At 43.6% G+C, this 19843-nt stretch overlaps 1 protein-coding gene across 1 annotated transcript; it reads right to left on the bottom strand.

The window, feature by feature from the left end:
* Positions 1 to 656: 656 nt before the first annotated feature.
* On the bottom strand, positions 657 to 18020 carry LOC143829753 (uncharacterized). The gene is made up of 7 exons (XM_077321117.1): positions 17739 to 18020; positions 12898 to 13064; positions 10142 to 10258; positions 9398 to 9454; positions 7765 to 7908; positions 4768 to 4887; positions 657 to 4103 (listed from the first exon to the last, which is right to left on the bottom strand). The coding sequence occupies exons 1-7, from the start codon at positions 17812 to 17814 to the stop codon at positions 4092 to 4094; spliced, it is 693 nt and encodes a 230-aa protein (XP_077177232.1). The 5' UTR covers positions 17815 to 18020; the 3' UTR covers positions 657 to 4091.
* Between the last annotated feature and the right edge of the window lie 1823 nt (positions 18021 to 19843).

Below are 19843 nucleotides of genomic sequence, written 5' to 3'. Positions count from 1 at the left end.
TTTCCCAAACCATGTTGTTTTATCTGTTCTATGCTTGTGAATTTCAACTGGTCCCAAGAATAATTGTTATCCAGAAAATGTTGGGTAAGGGGGACCTCAGTGATATCATGCTTTAGCGTGGACACGTGTTCTAATATGCGTGTCCTGTGAGGACGTGTGGACATTCCAAAATAAATCTTCGGGCAAGAGCACCTAATTAAATAAATTACTCCAGATGTGTTGCAATTTATGAACTTATTTATAAAATCTCCAACCTGTAATTTAGAGCTCTTATCCTCCTCCATAAATTTGCAGGCTTGACAAGTTCTACAAGGTGATAGGTTTTGTAATGAACTCTTTAATGTTTCTCCCCCATTTCCACACAAAAATAGTTTTGTCTCACAACCTTTTAAATGAGAAATCGCTTGTCCGTGTCATACAGAATTTTGGCAGTTATTTTTATTCCAGTGTTGTACTATAAAGAAAATAGTGGGTTTAGAGTACTATGCAAAAAACATTGCTGTAGTTCTATTCTATGGTACTGCTTTTCACTATAAACATATTTACTGGTTTGTTATGCAGGAAGCAGCAGAGCCAACACAAGTAGAGGCACACATGAAAACTTTGGAACCAGCTCTTTCATGCCAAATGAAATTAGTAATGAACAACTTTACACATAGAGTGATCAATGTACTTTAATTGCAATATAGAAAACACAAGGCTAGAATATGCTATGAGTATGGTAATACTATCCTCTTGAAGCTTTCTGTTTTGCATGCTATACATTTGAACACAATATTCAAATATACTGTTAGCATGTTATGAATGTTCAAGATTCTTCCTGTCCAAATATCACCTTTTATTATAAAATTTGTTTTTCCTTCTTCTCAGATGGCAAAACCTGAAATATGTGTCCTTGGTAGCATAGGGTACACCAATATTTAATTTTCTTACCCAGGTAGTCACAGATTTGCTTGTAGAAAACGAAGGCATTTATATTTCTAAATTCTATAAATCTGTTAAATAAGACCACTTTATATGGGGTTATACATGATGGATTTTATATAGTTAAATCTGTAAAGCAAGTATAGTTTTGATTTAAAAAAGAAAGTATTGCATATATTTCAGTCTCCCCCAAATCCTCCCCTCCCCCAACACATTTCTTCCTTTGGCTTCAAAATTTCCAAAAAATGTATCTCTATGTCCAAAATTCATTGCCTAAATTCTTTAATAGTAATATAACTAAGATATGACCTGTATTAATCTGCCCAGTGAGTTCATAGCAGAGATGAAATTAGAATCAGAGATTTACTGGTTCACAATTTAACCTCTTAAAGCAATACAGTGCCCATACCCATACACACAAGGGTAATAATCCCTCTAAAGTTATTTATTATAACATTAATTTCAGGCATGCTCTCCCCCCAAAAAATTGCTGAAATATTTCTTTTGCTGAATTGCTGAAATATTTCTGAAGATAAACTTCAAAGAGGTTCCATATTAGTATGTTGCACTCTGAATGACAAATAATCTCATGGTACCTCAAACATTATATGTATTTACAATCATAGAGTTGAAAGGGGCCATACAGGCCATCTAGTCCAATCCCCTGCTCAATGCAGGATCAGCCCAAAGCATCCTATCTGAAACCTCGTTAACAGACACTAACAGAGCGAACGTTCTGCAGTCAAATTAACTGGGTTCTTGCTAATTAGAAGCAAAAAAAGAAGCATCTGATATAGTGAGATATAGTTCTCATGCTATGTTTTACTGAAAATCAATTCTCATATATAGGCCAATCTGCGTAATCAGTAGAAATGTGGTATAGCTTTTCCTGGAACAAATTGCTTCAGAATGCAAAAGGAGAACTGTCTTCTTGAATGTTCCATGTTCTAAAAACCTTCTTGCCTATATAAAACTAGCAAGCAATGGAGATGAGTGCAACCTAGACTTCTGACTGATATGCTGTTTTTCTATGTGTGGAGATTTTTCCAGTGGGAAAGAATTCATGCAGAGTCATATCTGTGCATGAAGTAATATTATTTAGAAGAATCAATTGATTTTGCTGAATCCCAAAAAACACGATTCTGCTGCATGCATGGACCAGCTTACAATTGTTCCTTACTCTTATTATCACTTGTAGTAAAACCGGTTTTAAAAATAGGTGGGGGATCGGGCAGCCCCTCCCAGCTCCCCTGATGTCCAGGATGTTAAGGAGAGCAGTGTGGAGTGCACCTAGTTGCCACTCCACCCCCTCTTGCTGGCAGGAGGGCAGAGTAACAAGAATTGGTGTGGAACACACCTATTTAGCTCTCCCCCCCCTTTCTCGCTGGCAGGAGGGCCAGGGTGGAGCGCACCTGCTGGACTCTTTCCCCCCTCCCCCCAATGTTGACAGCAAGAGGGCAGAGTGTGACAGGGCTAGTGTAGATCATGCCTGCTCAGCTCTGTCCCCATGGTTGGTGGCCAGGAGGCTCAGGAGAGGAGGGTGCTTGAACAGCCACCCACAGCTCCCAGGCTTACTTGGTGTCGGCTCTTCCTCCTCCTATAGTAAGTGCTGAGAAGTAGCACAGAAGAGGACAGGGGTGGGAAGAGCCTCTGATTGGTGCTCAGGGGAGGAAAGCTCTCACTCTATTGGGGAGGGCCAGTCAGAGGCACATGTAATCTGAAGGACAGTAAGGGTTTTAAGTATAAAGATGGGGAATCAATACTGCATGCTATCACTCCTTTAATATACTTTGTTATGTTTGTGACCAAAATAGCTTATTTGATTTCTGTTAAATAGAAGAGCCAGTACTGAATTATTCACATTGTTTTTCATACTGGATCTTGAGCAGAATATCTTGGCTTTTTGCTGAACCTGGCATATTAGTGATTTAATCTTGTGTATCTTGTATCTACTCTATCCACATTCCTTCCCTGCTTCTTTAGTGCTACAAAATCATATAAGGAAACATCTCTCTCTCTCTCCCATCGGCCTGCTTGTCTTCAAATGAGGACTGTCTATAACATTAACATCTTTCTTACAGCATTTATTCTTCTTGGTTTTAGTCTTAAGAACGACCACTTGTGGAACAGATCTCTCCCCACTTCCCCCTGCTTTCTGCAACCCACCACACTACTCAAGAATCGGTTCTTAAGGACTCACATGAAGAGTATGAGATGCCATGTGGGGGGTTGCTTCTCTAGTAGGAAGCCAAGAAGTCTGACAATAGCTTTCTGTTTTGTGAGCAGAGGACACTTTTGGATCCAACCCACAATCTTCTGGATATCTCTGTGAAGCAATTCCTACCTAACTCCAAGTGACGCTAGAAGTAGGCTGGATTGCGGCTGTCATACTCTCCCCTCTAGTGAGTTATTGCTAGCATATGGGTGGCTCTCAGTGGCATAGTTCATTGTCCCTTATAAGAAGTGGTAATATACAGTAAGGTACACACCCATCTGAACATCAAACATTGTTTTGTTGCAAGTATTGGACGTTTCAATAGGAAGGGTCTTTGGCGGGTGCCTGGGTATAGGGAGATTTTGTAACAGCAGTAGGCCTGATGCAACACTTTCCCTGAGATTACTTAAATGGAATTCTTCCTATGGATAACTCTGTGAATGTTGAAAAACCCATACTGATTTTTCCAAAAAGATCCACACACAGGCAAGCTACTAGGTCACTGACTGATTCTTAACTCCCATTTTTTTTCCTGAACAATTCACATGGACTTTGAAATTCAATGTAACTTTGTTTTGAATATAGCCCACACACATCCTTCCCAAACACTTCTATTACTGGAAGTGTAATTGAAAAAAGTCCAGAAAAATCCAGGGCAGGAGAGCTCAAACATGAGCTTATGAAGATATAGAAAGAATACTCTCTTGATATTGTACAAAGGAAGGCTCTGGCATTACTGAATGGCCTTTCCAATGAAGAAGTTTGCAGTGCAAACTGGCACATGGTTTTTTTCTGGACAACAAGGCTTCATTGGAATGCAGAAATTGTTTATTCTTTTGATGACGAGTCCATCTTGGAAAGGTTTCTAAGAAATTCACAGCTGGCAGGTAAGAAAAACCTTCAGATCTGTGCTCAGTGCTGCTGCAAGTAGTGTGCCAGAGAGAAGCATCTTCTATCTTGATACCTTCAAAAAAATATATCAGAACACAAACATTGAAAGTGATCTTCCACAAACTTTACCCATCCTCTACCCAAAATGTCTTCTAACAAACATGGACCGGGAAAAATGCCGGTGACCACCAAAGGGGCAAGAAATATCTCAGCGTGACTGCAACTCTCAAACCAAATCCCATTCCCACAAAACCTACATTTCTCATGGCAGCAGGATATAACTTCTAACCATACTCTTAAAGTCAGGGGAGGAGAGGGAGCATTTTTGTAGCTAATATCCAACCAAGTCTGTGATTGTCTTTCCACAATGGTTTTTATTAGATCAGCCTTTCTCAACTTTTTTTTTACCATTGAGAAACCCCTGAAACATTCTTCAGGCTTCGAGAAACATACACGCCCATCTGGGACCCTCACCCTCCAAGCTCATCATTGGCCATTTTGGGAAAGGGGGGGGGGCAGTTCGACATGACAACATATGGTGATATCACCCAATAAATGTTTTAACAATTTTTTAAAAAAATAATTAACTCCCACCCATTCGGGAAACCTTTCCAGAGTCATCACAAAACCCTGGTTGAGAAAGCCTGGATTAGATGGGTGGATGAGGAAAGATGGTATTTAGTGCTGGATGCACCACAACAGTAGCAAGTTGGCAAAAAAGTGGGTTCCATTCTCACCATTTGTTTATAGGACTGCTGTCTTGTAGCCTTGAAGACAACTACCAATGCAGTGAGAGATATTGCCAGTTCAAGCAGTGAAAGAATGATGAACACTGAGTTCAAGCCATACACAAGCTTCTGTGAGTAAAGTGAAGGAATAATCATATGAGTTATCACTGACCCAGCTGCATGGAATTGCTCTGCCTTACCATAATCTGAGAAGTAGAAAGAACACCCTAAACCACAGCAGAGGAATACAACAGTTAACATTTCAGAACAGTCCCGTGATCCCATGAGCTTTAATATCTTGAATGTGCAGGCTTTTGAAAAGCATACAGGAAACCTGCCAAGGATGTAGTCCTTTGTGATGGAAGACCAACTGCTGAAGTTTGTCTTAGCTCCTCAGCATGGATTCTCTCAAACTTTTTGTTAAAACTGGTAGTTGAGAAAGATCCTAAAGCAAACCTTCATAGGGAGATTACAAATGAGCATCAGCTCACAAACTAAAGTTTCTGATGAATTTTGGCTGGTTTGTGGTTTGCAAACTGAAGTTGGTGGCAGGTCAACTGGCATGAACTTTCCAGCTGTTTGTGGAGGTTCATGTTGGTTTGTGGACAGATACATCTCCAACATATATTAAATATTAACATGGATACATGACAAAAAAACAGAAAACCAAATGTTTTTCAACCCCTTTGGGTTTTCTTCAGTGGTCTGCTATTTAAATACACTTGTATGATCTAATAACGGGGAGTAAAAAGGACTATAAAGTAGTAACAAATATGGATGAAGAGGCTCCCACACTGATAAAATGTATCCAAATATATCTCTTCGAGCCGCTCAACTAAAATATTTATTCTTCAAAGTGCCACCCTTATTGAATATCTCTCTCAGCCTGAGTGTATTCGCATGAGTCTCACAGATATAGACTACCTACATAATCTACATTACCAGCTTATAGTCCTCATTATTACATCACATGAGCGTATTTAAATATTAGACCACTGAAGAAGACCCCAAGAAGATTTGAAATGTGCTTGGTTTTTGGTCATTTATCCTTGTGTCAAAATGCTTTGGATCTAGGCAATAGTGCATTATATATGTTGATGTTTTAAAATTTTATATGTGCACATATATTGAAATAAATATTTATATTTTAACATCTTAACACCGCCCGTGGCGCCGCGGGCGCCACGGACTAAATAAAAGGGTAAGGGGTTCTGGGGCGGGATGTGTCCGGGATGAAGAAGTATCCGGATTGGACCCTTCCTCCGGACAGACAATCGGAGGGACCAATCGCGGGGCGCGCAGCGCCTGCCGATTGGTCCCTCCGATTCCCAGCCACAGCAACTGCGAGCCGCGCGCAGCACGCTCGCAGTTGCTCCTTTGCCGCCGGCCTGACGCGGCAAGAGGCTCGAAGCGGCTCGCTGTGTCAGGCCACTGCCCGAGGGAGCCCCCGCCAGCCACGCTCCGTGCGACTGCCGGGGGCTCCCTTGCCTAGCGCGAGCTGTATTTATTTTACAGTGGGCTTGATCACTAGTTTAATATATTATGCAACTGCTCAACCTTTCAGGATCCTATATTGTGTATACAGGTTGGGTTACTTTGTTCCTTCTTTTGTTGTTTCATTAGATATATCTCCAGACAGATGGTCTCTGCTCAAGCTAAATGTTTATGCAACTTCAAAGCAACAGAGGGGGCAGAACTTGGAAGGCATGTACAGGAGCATTTTGAGGCGGTCCCCTGCAATGTTGATGTTTCTAGCTTGCACAGGATCTGTTCTACAGACTCCTAAACCTGCACCTGTCAAAATGACCTGTCATATTGACAGGTGCTGGTTCACAATGTTCAGGACTATATAGAACAGATCTTGTGTAAGTTAGAGAAACCAAAGCTACCGAGAATCTACGGCAGACTCTCTTCTACCTGCTCTCCAAGTTTGGTGAGGACTGGATTTACAGGATCTGAGTTATCTCCCCCACCCAGATGGTGGGGGGCATTACTACTTTGTGGAGGCATAACTCAAAATCTAATACTCACAGACTTGGAGGGCAGATAGAGGAGAGTCAGCTGGAGATCCTCTACAAGTTTTGGGGGGGTTAGGGGTGGGGCATTCCAGCAAATTACAAATCTCTCAAATTGATCATGTTTATTTGGCTGCTAAAAGTTGGTACAACACGAAAAAATAGGCGGTTCTAAATAAATATCCTAACAGAAAAAGAGAGAACCTGTCCCAAGCTATCAAAATCACATAGCAATATCTTTTATACAATCTCTATTTTAATGATAAATGAAAACAACCAGAAAGGACTCTAGATTTTGTTCCATTTTCAAAGTAGACCTTTCATCGGTGATTGTTTCCTCCTATACTTTTCAAACTTATCCAGGAGGAACAGGAGAAGGAGGAGGAGGAGGAAGAAGAGTTGGTTCTTATATGCCGCTTTTCCCTACCTGAAGGTGGCTCAAAGCGGCTTACAGTCGCCTTCCCATTCCTTTCCCCACAACAGACACCCTGTGGGGTGGGTGAGGCTGAGAGAGCACTGATATTACTGCTCGGTCAGAACAGTTTTATCAGTGCCGTGGCAAGCCCAAGGTCACCCAGCTGGTTTTATGTGGGGGAGCGCAGAATCGAACCTGGCATGCCAGATTAGAAGTCCGCACTCCTAACCACTACACCAAACTGGAAGTGAAGGCAAAAGGGAAAAAAAAGATCAGAGTCTCTCACTCAAACCCTTGCTGTCCTACAAGCAGCCACAGCAAGCAAGCTTCAGCTTGCAGGAGGCTTGCAGAAGCAATGTACTGATTGGCTGGCTGGGAGCAGGCAGTTATTTCAATTACCGTATATACCCCCGTATAAGCCGAGGAGCACTTTTTCAGTGTGAATACTATGCTGAAAAACTCGGCTTATACACGAGTATATATGGTAAAATAGTTTTGAATGTTTCTGAATGCCATGAGACCATTTGAAGTAAGTCTTGGATTGCCACCACATACGTAGGAAGAATAAAGAAATACCTGTCCGACGTCGGGGCAAAATTCGCTAGTGCTACAGAAGTGTTCTGTTTTTGAAGTCTCCTCTCCAATCTCAGCACCATCAAGAATTAATGCTACTAGTGAAGCACCACTGAGCAGCAAGTTGGCAAGCAAACAGAGCTTCCCCTACAGCAAGCAAACCAAGAGAACTTGTTAGGAAACACAGACCTAAAACTGAGATACGGATATCAAAACTTTTGTTTTCCCTTATATTTTTTCAGTTTTAATAGGACAGGAATGAAAGAGCAATTTTCCTCCTATATGTGACGCAATGATTTGCTCCATATTGTCAAGACAGTTTCTGCATTGTTAAACCAAGTGCATTTTACCATGCATGCATGACACTCATTTTTAATGGAATGCCAGAACTCTCTCCCCAGAAATATTTTCCTGTCCCCTTATGTTTATGCCTTCAGCCAGCAGGTGAAGATTTGTTTGTGTTATCTGGTGTTCCCTCAGTGATCACTCCTACCTGTTCTAGTCCAGGCTAACAATTGAAAAAGAAGCCCATCCTTTTCAAACAACTGCTAAACTATGAATTGCCAATAGAGCCAAATAACAGCTGCTCTCTGTTGGTATCAAGAGCAGCACTCAAAGTTACAATACTTATATAATATTTAAATATTGGGGTAGTACAGCCAAATGTGACAAGTAATTCCAGCAGTGCAGACCTTTTAGATCCCCCCCCCATTTTAGATCCCTGAATCTGAGATGGAAACTCCAAGTGAGTGATATCTGACTGAGCTTCACCCAAACAATCCTCTCACCCCCACACAGAAGATCCACATTGCCAGTAATGCCAATGGTGATAACTTGAGGGCCTTTTGTTGTCAGGAAGGAGATGGACGACTGAGTGGGACCCGGGGCTTAGTGCTGTTGCACTAAAACTTTCAGTGGTATGAAAGTAGTGTGCTGGAGCATTACCAAAGTACAAACACTCACAAAGTACAAACACTAATTTTCTGCCCTTAAACAATCTCTGGCAGAGTAAGTCTTTGTAGTGCTTCAAAAACCCAAAACGTTTGACCACATGTAACTGACTCAGGGGACAACAGTAATTAATGTATTGCTTCCAGATATCTGAAAAGTTCTCACATCTAACAACCCTGATTTGCTGGCAGTGCAGAAGTGCCACACGTCACACCGAGGGACGGATGGAAAGCACCTCACTTGACTGAATGCTCTCGGCTGGCTGGGCCTGGACTGTGGAAAGTGTCTAGAAATTGACCGCTGAACTAGAGGATGTTAATATCCAAGACCAGAAACTCATTAGTGAATTATTAAGCTGACTTATCCTATGAAAATATGCCTGCTATCCGTCCTTAGCCCATTGCACATGAGCCTGTTTATATTTGCATCATAAACACATTTTCCCCCATCTGATTCTTCTCCATTATAAGAAGTATCTTTATTGGGCTCTACTTCTTCTCCAAACCTTAATAGACATGGATCAGGTTTTGCTGCTAAGTCCTCTCCCCCACCCCCGCCATTTTTTTTCTTGCCCAGATGCACAGTCCAGCATATGCCCTGAGCAAATATTGCCACCAGTTCTGGCTACATCTGCATCATACCTATTTTGGCTTTAATTTGAAGACATACTAGGGAGAATATTTACCAGCAACGCATGGCCTCGTTTCTCCATTTCCACCAATAAGGCCCCAGAGAGCAGGAGCTGCCCAAGAAATGAAAAATGAAGAACAATAATCAGGTTGCTCCTCCTTCCATTCAGGAGTTGCTAGTCATGCAATGAAAAGCAGATTCTGTGGGAGGAAAACCTGTGCAAGGCTCTTGGGTAAGGGATGTGCCTACACAACCTAAAGCATTCACTATCATGTCTCGGCTGCTGAGAGGTTCCCAAAAGATGAATGCTCCCAGGTACTCACAATGCCCCTAACACCAAAATCATTCCAATCAGAGGTTTCGTCATAATGAGACAAGATTTTATGCTATATTTTATATTCTGTATGTTCTGCTATGCTTTTTTATGACTGGACTTGGGCCACAAGAGAATAAATTCTTTACTACATGAATTGAGTAACATCTGAAGCATATCAAGAGGTGATCTTCAAAGAGGAAGAGATGCCCACTAAACAAAGCACACTGAGAACGTTCAAGATTTGTGTTTCTGCAGGATTGCTCCTTAACACATGCATCTACAGCAGAATAAACATCTAAGCAAGGACTAGCTAGGCAGATGTATTGGTTGTCTTTGTGAAGGATTGTCCTCGTGACTCAGATACAGGCCCCTCTAGCTGTGCTTGAACTCAGATAGATCCTCATAGAAGCTTCTTTGAGGCCAGCTTGCTTATGTGAACGAGTGGATGAATTCCCGAGTCTCTCTGAGGCAGATATTGTTTACCAAGATTCCATTCCAGAAGTAGACCCCACTCCTCACAGTGAGTTTCTTCCTGTCTTGTGCTACTGTCAGGGCAATGCCGAAGCTAATCTGGGTAGCCCCCAAAACAATCTGTACAACCTAGAAAGACAGCAAAAAGAGGTTCTGAATCAATATTCTTGGGTGCTTTGGTGCATCAGTACCACTGCTATTGCCCTGCCCACCCCCCACCCCCACTAATGTCTTCCTCATCCACATGCTAATCTTGATTACTATTTTGTTTTCATCTACAGTAGTTCCATTACCCAAACACCAGCCGTCATCTTGCTAAAATGGCTATATCTTATCACAGTCATCACTAATACAATCAGCTCCACTCTGCCATACCTTTCATGCTGACAGGCATAACCACCTAAGCTATTTTTGTTAGCGTCTCTTGGCGTCCCTTAGAAAGGGCTTCTGTGCCATCATTTTAGCCATCACAGAGAAATACTTACCAGGACATTCAACTTTTTGCTTCAAGTTTTTCAGTGTTCTTAAATGGCATGTGATGATCATTGTTTTTAGTCTAGAGATTATGTTTATTATCGACCTAATGCCCAAGAAGACAGTATCTTTCTGTTGGAATATGTATCTGTTCTAGTTGCCGAATGGAAATTGCAAGGTTACTATTTGTTAGTTAGTTTGTATAAGTTAGCTAGGATGGTGTGCAGTGAGAAAGAGCCTGAAAAAAACAACAACGAAGTAGTCAGACTTCTTTTCCCCAGTGTGCACTCCTTCTGTAAGTCTGACAGTTGATGCTTGTCTGTGAGAAGATATCAGTTAGCCTGGTCAGGAAAAAGCGTTTCTTATATGTATTCTATCCAAACGTAATTTACCTCATGTTTTGTTAGTAAACTATTTGCAAACTTACGTAGAACTGAGGGGTTTTAGACAAAAAGAAGACCACATTACACTGCTTTTATTCCATAGAAGTAGAAGTAGAAGAAGAGTTGGTTCTTATATGCTGCTTTTCTCTACCCAAAGGGGTCTCAAAGTGGCCTACAGTCACCTTCCCTTTCCTCTCCCCACAACAGACACCCTGTGAGGTGGGTAAGGCTGAGAGAGCCCTGATATCACTGTTTGGTCTATCAGTGCCGTGGCGAGCCCAAGGTCACCCAGCTGGCTGCATGTGTGTGTGTGTGTGGGGGGGGGGAGTGCAGAATCAAACCTGGCTCACCAGATTAGAAGTCCACACTCCTAACCACTAAACCAGACTCTACTTCCCATTCCAAGTTTGTATATAGCAGGAGCACTACAGAAGCTAGATCTGCCTATTAAGATCATGACAGGGATGACAGTGTATTTTCTAGTACAGGCATGCATAAAGTGATCCAATAAGCAAAATTCAGCCACATATGGTGATCTTCTGGGTCCCTGACAATGCTCCTCAAAAACAGTTGTATTAAGACCACTCAAAGTCAATATATGGCCAGTAGGTTCTGTTGGGCTTAGTGAATTCTAAGGGGCAGGCCTGATCATGCAGCGAAACAAATTATCTTGAGGAACGCGTGTCTGCCCCTTCAGTATCACCTACTAACCAGTCAACTGAGCAAACAGGGAAGTAATCCTAGCAAACAGGATGGTCTGGAAAAGTGAAAAGTATTTCTGTTCCAATAAGAAACTGCTGGTTTCTGTTTAATAATATTAATGTTTATCCAATACTATTTGAGTCATTCTTTGGAAAAGGAACATAGTCCTTTTAAAAAATGGCTTTTGTTTAGAAAGAAGGGGAAGGAATTCCCCCTTCTTCACTTGATCTAAGCATGCTACTGCTAATCCAATCCATATCCTCCCCCAAGCTTCTACATTTGCCTTCTTCCAAGGAAAATTTATAACCATTAGAAACGAGGGGACAGAAGTACAATGTTGCCTGATGCTGGATCTGGTGACAGGAGAAGGGCCCCATCTGCTACCGTGGTGCCTTGGCATGTCTCCACTCGGGAGTGCTGATTGCTGCAGCCCATAGCTATTGATCCTGCAATGCTGTGGGAAAGCTGGCTTGATGCACCTACAGCTCTGGGACACACTGGTGCTCTAGGTGACTGCTTAGCTATGGCTAGTGGATGAGCCAGTTCTCAAAACAGTCTGACACTCTACAATATTGCAATAGTTGCCATCAAAAGTCAGAGTTTTTTTCTGATAAAGGTTATAGCTAAGAGGTAATACAACAATATACTGTTCCACGATGGGATTGTTGGAAACAATTTACACAAGGTCTTGATTCTTTGCATGCATAGTGGCTCTCTTTCCAAATGTCCTTGAAATCCAGTCAAATAATCTTCTAAATACTATGAACAGCCATTTGATCATTCATTGAGAGAAAGTGTCTGAAAAGCTGTTAAAGATCTGGCAAAGTTCTCCCCAGCCGTCAGCTTTCATTCCTAATATTTGCTCATCTCCATAAAAAAAAAAAAAAGAGAGAGAGAGAGAGAGAGAAATGGAGGAGCAGGGTCCTAGTGTGCTGGTGTTGTGCTAGCTAGACACTCTAGAATTTACAAGAACTCTGTGGCTTTATCATAGAGATTTCATAGTTTCCACTATGTAATTCCCTATTTTACTGGAAATGACATCAGTGCACCATCACAATACTGGCATGTGCTCCATCCTCACCCTTTTCCTCCCACCAGCATAAACCATTGGGATGCTGGGAGGTCTCTCACTATACCAGAAGACCTGGCATTCTTGTAATATAATAATAATTGGACTTAGTAACATTTGAAACATTTACAAAGTCTTACCCCAAGTGCCTTGGGCACTGTATTTGTGAAGGCTCTGAGCTGGGTTGATGTGAGCTGTGATGACATGGAAGTCAACCCCGATTCACTGATCACCTCTGCTTTCTGTGTGTCTTTCTGCTGAATGATGATCCTCACATTTCCACATTCTGTTACTGTAGTGGCCATTTCTGGAGAAAGCAGAGGTTAGGTGCCAAGTTATCAGGGTATGAGCAGAATAGGGGGGGGGGGAAATACGCTAGGATCCCACCTGCCTAGACAGCTAACATGTCTGGACGATCTGAAATAATCTGAAAAATAGCAAATACACCCAATACTGGGGAAAAAATAGGGGGGGATCCCTCTTGTATTTTTCCTGGGCCTTCAGATCTTTAAACATGCCCCTTTCCATGACTGCAATGACGTACACATGAGTTCACTGACTTATGAAGAATGGATGTGACATATATACATTTTATAAAAATTTATAAATAAATTTTATAAACATTTGCACTGCAGTGATACTGAACTCTAAAGAGAAAGCCAGTTTGGAACTGTACTCTCCTCTTTTTTTCAAAGGCTACTGGAATTGGGAGGGGGGCTAATTCTTCGCCATATTTTGTCCCACTTGCCTCATGCTAACTAAACATACATTGAATGCCACAATGGTTGGTTCTGAGAATGTATTTGAGACTGGATTTAGCAACTAAGAGCAAAATCAGCTTAAAATGCAAAAAAGTCCTCCACTCCCATGCATATGGCTTCAGAGGGTGGCTGGAGCGAGAGTCAAGGCTGGTAGCACCTTACAGACTAAGAACATTTTCAGGATATAAACATTCGGGAGTCAAAGCTCTCTGATGAATCTAACAGCTCCCATATGTTGCAACAATTTCTTCTTTAGGACAACTGAAACCAGTTCTTCTGCCTGCTAGTAGTTTTAAATTATTGATTTTAATTAGTTGTTTCCAGGTATTTTATTATTATTTATATCTATTGTAAGCTGCCTTGAATTCTTATGAGGTAGAAAAGCAGCTGATAATGTTTTAAATAATAATTTAACTCATATCTGGAGCAAGGAAAATACTTGGATGTTCCACGGATCATCTTTCCACACTGTTTCCATTTCCAGGGTCTCCTCCAACCAAAGGATCCATTTCACCCTGGGAAGCTATGTGACCTAGTTCTGGACAACATTCCTTGGAAATCCCTATTCCCCAGAAATCCAATGCAAAGACTGAAACCCACTATCTTCCCTCTGTTGAACCCAAGAACATTGGGGATGTTCACATTACCATTCTAAACCAGATGTTAACCACTCTTGGCCTGATTTGGAGTAAAGTGATACAGGGACCTGGGTGTCATGCAGCAAAATTCCTTCCATTAATGAGTCATCTCTGAGGCTCAATGGTCATTTCAAACACTGCCACTCCCCCCCCACCTTCTTCAGAGGGCTTAAAAAACACATTCTAAATGGTGCTGCCAGGGTGCTAAACCAAAATGGCACTCCAGGCCCATTTGGACTCTCCTTTGTTTTTCTGTAGTCATTCCATGCAGCTGCTGCGTGGCTGTTGGGCCTGGGAACGGCCTAAGGGTTGCCAGCTTTTGGGGATAGAGCCTGAGGAAGATGGGGTCTGGGGAGAGGACTCTAATGCCATAGAGTCTACCTTCCAAAATCACTATTTTCTACAGGTCAGCTAATCTTTGTCCACTGAAATCCCAGCCTCCACCTGGATATTTACAAGTAGGGAAAATAAATGTGAGTCAAGAATTCCTGTTTCTACTAGAGGTAAACATGAAGCATGAAGAGAAGTTCTTGTCTTCAGATCTTTAATATCTAGTTTCATGGTGAAACTTGTTCAGCTTTGTAATAATTGCAGTGACCAAAAAATTCAAACAGAACGCAAGGTCTCTGGAAGCTAGCAATTACCTGGGAATTTAGTCTGATGATATTAAAGATCTGAAGACAAAAATTTCTCTTCATGCTTAATATTTATCTCTGATAGGAACCTAGGAATTCTTCTGTTAAGATTTATTGAACCACAAAGGTTTTCCCCCTGCTTGTAATTATCCTCAGGCATGTATTTATACCTTATCTTGATCCACCTAGATGTTGGCATCTTAAAAACAGGGGTCCCCAACATGGTGTCCAAGGGCACCATGAGGCCCACCGATGCCTGTCTGATTGCCCAGCTGTTTTTAGAGGGGCCAGGTGGGGCTTTGCCAAGCAAGGCTTCTGATTGGTCAGTGGAGATCTGACTGCCTGTGCAGATTTTTAAGCATGTTGCTTTGGCAAGAGCTGCCACCACAGTCATTGCATGACAGAAGTTACACTGTGGCAACTATTTTGTGGCTGGCTATGCTTCCTGTGGCAGCCATTCTGTGGTGCCCACCACACTGAGTTAGAATTCTGAAGGTGCCTGCAGGCTCAAAACGTATGGGGACCCCCTGCTTTGAAAGCTATAATGTTTTGTCTGTCCTTGAGCATGCATGCAGGGATGCAGGAGGCTTGCTCTCTGCACATGGACACTAGCAGCATGGAGCTGCCTGAAAGGCAGCAGAAGCGGCAGCTCTGTGGTGGCTCCTGGGGGTCTATGTGCCTAACCTGGGCTGAAGACCATTGCCTTTCTTAGCTTCATTTTATTTTGGTGGAAGTGAAGGACTGCTGGTTGCCAGTTCTGATCAGCTCAGCAATTCCTTCTGGGAGAACCCTCACTGCAGCTAGATTCTGGCAGAGCCTTCTTCACGGTCGAGGAACAGGAGAGGGTGAGCAAAACCCCATTCTCCCAAAGGCCTGGGGCACAATCCATGCAATATCTTTTGTTAGGACCAACCCAAATGCCACATAACCACATGAAAGCTTTTGAATTCACCAGATCTCTTCATTAGGCCAGATACAACAAAATAAAAAGAGTAATAACGCAGGTGCTTCAGCCAACTGCTTCATCTTGCGCACATTACTCAAATTGTTCCCATTTTGTAGCGCTACTAGAGATGTCCTTAGGCTTGGAGACTGTGGTAAGGGGAGGGCCCCCAGGAAGATGTGGGCACAGCTGTGTTTCCCAACCATATTCTGCACAATCACACCACTTCTGGGGTTTCTTGATATCTGAATAATGTTTTAGGAGTTTCTCAACAGGAAAAAAAGTTGAGAAAGATTGCTCTAGGAATTTCCTCAGGCCTCTTTCATCCAGTTCAAGGACAGCACGACAGATAAAAGATTAGCTGGCTGAAGTGTGGCCAGGAGAGAAGAAACCAGGGGGAAGTTGCCAAGAGGACGGAAGGAGGAAACAGTGCAGGGAGGGAGCAGTAGGGGGAGGCGAGGGATCTCTTGCACATTCCCCATCATGCAACTGAAGCGTAGTTTTTCTGGACAGGGAAGAAGCTGCAGATAGGGGGCAGATAAACCGGCTGGCTGGAGGGTAGGAAGGAGAGAAAGAAGAAGGAAAAGGCTGAGTGGAGCTTTCAGGGAAGGCAAAGAGGAAATAAGATGCCTCTCATGAGTCCTGGCAGGTTCCCTCTTGTTTTCCACTTCTAATAATATTATTTTCTTTCTAGTAATATTGCATTGTCTGTTGGATTGCCTGTAGGTTGAAATGATTAGTGTTGGATTAGAATTTGGGAGGCCCAGGTTTGATACCTCACTCTGCTATGGAAGCTTGCTGGGTGAAACTATTCTCAACCTAACTGACCTTACAGGGTTGTTGTGAGGATAAACTGGAGAAGAGAATACGAACACAGGAAGCTACCTTATACTGAATCAGTCCCTTGGTCCACCAAGATCAGTACTGCCCAGATGGGCAGCAGCTCTCCAGGGTCTTTCACATCACATCATTCTGATCTTTAAGTTGGAGATCCCTGGGCCCTTCCGCATGCCAAGTAGATACGCTACACCTCTGAGCCACAGCCCCTCCCCAAATGGTGTGAATTACTTTGGGTTCCCACTGGGGGGAAAGGCAAGGTATAAATGAAGCAAATAAATGTGGCCGCTTGGAAGGAAATCCTGTAGGGAAGGAGTTCATTGCTAGGAGAAACATCTTTCAAATAGGGATTCAAATGACCAGGAAGGGGGCAAGAAAGGTACAAAGCAATAGTCATACAATCAGATCCAGTGTACACTTAATAGCCTTCAATCTGCAAAATATAGGCCTCTTGTGGTGCAGGGTGGTAAGGCAGCCAACATGCTGTCTGAAGCTCTGGCCATGTTGCTGGGAGTTCAATCCCAGCAGCAGGCTCAAGGTTGACTCAGCCTTCCATCCTTCCGAGGTCGGTAAAATGAGTACCCAGCTTGCTGGGGGGTAAACGGTAATGACTGGGGAAGGCACTGGCAAACCACCCCGTATTGAGTCTGCCATGAAAACGCTAGAGGGCGTCACCCCAAGGGTCAGACATGACTCAGGGCCTACACACCTTTAACTTTACCTGCAAAATAAGACCCAGTTTTACATGTTAACTGTACACATCAACTGTGTGGTTATTTATTTAAAACAGGCATCAAACCCCAGCAACCACTGAACCCATAAAATGCTGCAAACCACCCTGAGCCTGTTGCCAGGGAGGGACAGACAATAAATGTATATAATAATAAGAATAAGAAACAGAATGAAAAGCAGTTCGAAATTAGAGTGACAGAGTAAGTTCAGTCCCAATATAATAGTCATAAACCCTAACTGTTTCTTCCTCCCTCTGTCCTCCCCCCCTTTTCCTGTGGGCTTCCCCTGGTCCCGGAGGCAGGGCCCTTCAGACACGTCTTGCCCGGATTCCAGCCACTCGAGCGTGTTTTCCCAAAGCGACCCCACCTTGACGACCCCCCCCCCCCCACCGGAAAGGGACGGGAGATTGCAAACAGGTCTTCACTAAAGACTCACCCCCGCGGCCGTGGCTCTCTTGTGTAAGCGCCTCGCGAATGGCTGGCGTCAGGGAGCTTGGTGTGGTTGACTCCATGCCTCCCGCCCTCCCTGGGAGCCCCCGGACGGAGCTCAGCCTGCGAATGCAATTCTCTTCCTGGAAGCGACTGGCCGGGGTCCGGGGTGGGGGTGGGTGCGAGGGCGCCCGGGGTTGAAGAGGAGGTCGGCGGGGCGGTGGCTTGTTGGCCGGAGCAGCTGCGGAAGCTTTTTCAGGCAGCGGACGGAGGCGGTTTCCTTTCCCACGTCATTATTGCGCACCAAACTCGTTCGCTTTAGCATGTCAGAAAGGGATAATAAGGTGTGGGTACGTACACAGAGAAGGGGGAAAGCTGGTTTGTAGTGATTGCACATTTAAGGGCGCTTCAAAGTCCTGAGGAGGGGGGATCTTGCAGCACCACTAGAAGTCCCAAGGGATGCCAGCCTCTATGGGGAACCTGGAGGCCCACCAAACGCCAGGGCAGAGAGAGGGGAGGGGATGCCCGCTACTGGCAAGGTGTATGTGTACGGGAAATCTCACAGCACCACTAGGAATCAAGGGATGCCAGCCTCAAGGGGAGACCTGGAGGTGTGCCAAACACCACAGCAGAGAGAGAGGGGGGGCAGGGGCGGGCAAAGGATGTGTGCTACTGGCAAGGTGGTGGTGGGGAACCTCAAAGCCAGCCTCAAGGGGAGACCTGGAGGTGCGCCAAACACCACAGCAGAGAGAGAGAGAGAGGGTGCAGGGCGGGGGGGGGGGGGGAAGGATGTGTGCTACTGGCAAGGTGGTGGTGGGGAACCTCAAAGCAAGCAAGCAACCCACACAGCAACAACAGAGAACAGATTTAAACTTGAACAACAGCTACAGCACCCCAAGAAGAACCCACAATGGCCAGACCACACCAGGAGCAACCAACAGTCAGCAAACCAGAGTAGCACCCAGGAAACAACCCCCGCAGGAACAAAACAGATTAAACAGGCACAAACCTCCCCAATAGCCAAAAGGAATAAAGGAGGGGGGGGACAGAATCCCAAGAACCCCCAGGCCCCACCCACAGAATCCCAAAGAGTAGTTGAGTTTAAAAATAAGAAGTGAGGATTGTAATTAAAAGTGCGAAGGAAAAAAGTAAGAAGACAAGAGGGGGAAAAAGGTTCAGAAGCAGACCCTCGGGCAAACTGTTTGAAGTCTTCTGCACTCAAGTGATGGAGACGGATCCTCCACGGGTCAGCACATCAAGCCAGTCAGCCAGAGCACACTCTCAAAGGATTTCCCAGAGCAGCAGGTCAGTGAGGCAGGGAAGCTGCAATGGAGTGACGTAAGACCCCCCCCCCCCAGCTTTATACCTCTTCTTGACCATGCACTGATTTTCAAGAAGGGAAAAATATGATTGGCCAAGAGCTATTTTTGGCCCCAAGCCTGTCTCCCTGTAGGCTAACGTCTCTCCCCCCTTACCTTGCCTTACATTGCAGCAAGCAAGCTGAATTGTATTTTTGGTGTAAACTATGAGACTGCTAAGAGTCTGTATACAGGTGGGCACTGAGCAGTAAGTACTTTACATGTCCATAGGATTAAATGAGGCGTTAGTAAGATCTTTTTAATTATATTAGATTTTCAGTATGTCTCAAAGTATTCTGGTGTTTTTTTTCAAATCGTATTACATTTATGCCTAAATTACTGTTGCTTGCTTTTGTTTTGCTAGTTGTATTAGGCAAATGAGTGGGCTGAAAAATCTTTGTGTAATAGTAACATTGACACTTTCAGGTAAACGTGAATAGATGTGCCTAAAACACTCAGCTGAAATTCTGATATAAAAACCTTATACTACCTTGCATTGGGCTAGATTGGAGCACAAGGACCAGAGATCTTTCCTTCATCCAGCAATCCCACTGAACCCTGGGAAAAGTTGATTCCTGAGGCTGTTGGCCTATGGCCTACATTATGCATATATATACGGCAGGCTGAGGCTGAAGCTAGCATGGACACTCATCTTAATTGTTCCCATCACTGTATGACTTCATTTATTTTAATCTAAGTCTTTTGGTAATCTCCTTTATAAAGTTTGTCACTTTAATCCATTACATTTACTCCC

Source organism: Paroedura picta, chromosome 2, assembly GCF_049243985.1.
Source record: "Paroedura picta isolate Pp20150507F chromosome 2, Ppicta_v3.0, whole genome shotgun sequence".
NCBI lineage: Eukaryota > Metazoa > Chordata > Lepidosauria > Squamata > Gekkonidae > Paroedura > Paroedura picta.
Note: the sequence above shows the minus strand (reverse complement) of the source record. Positions and strands in the feature narration are given on the sequence as shown.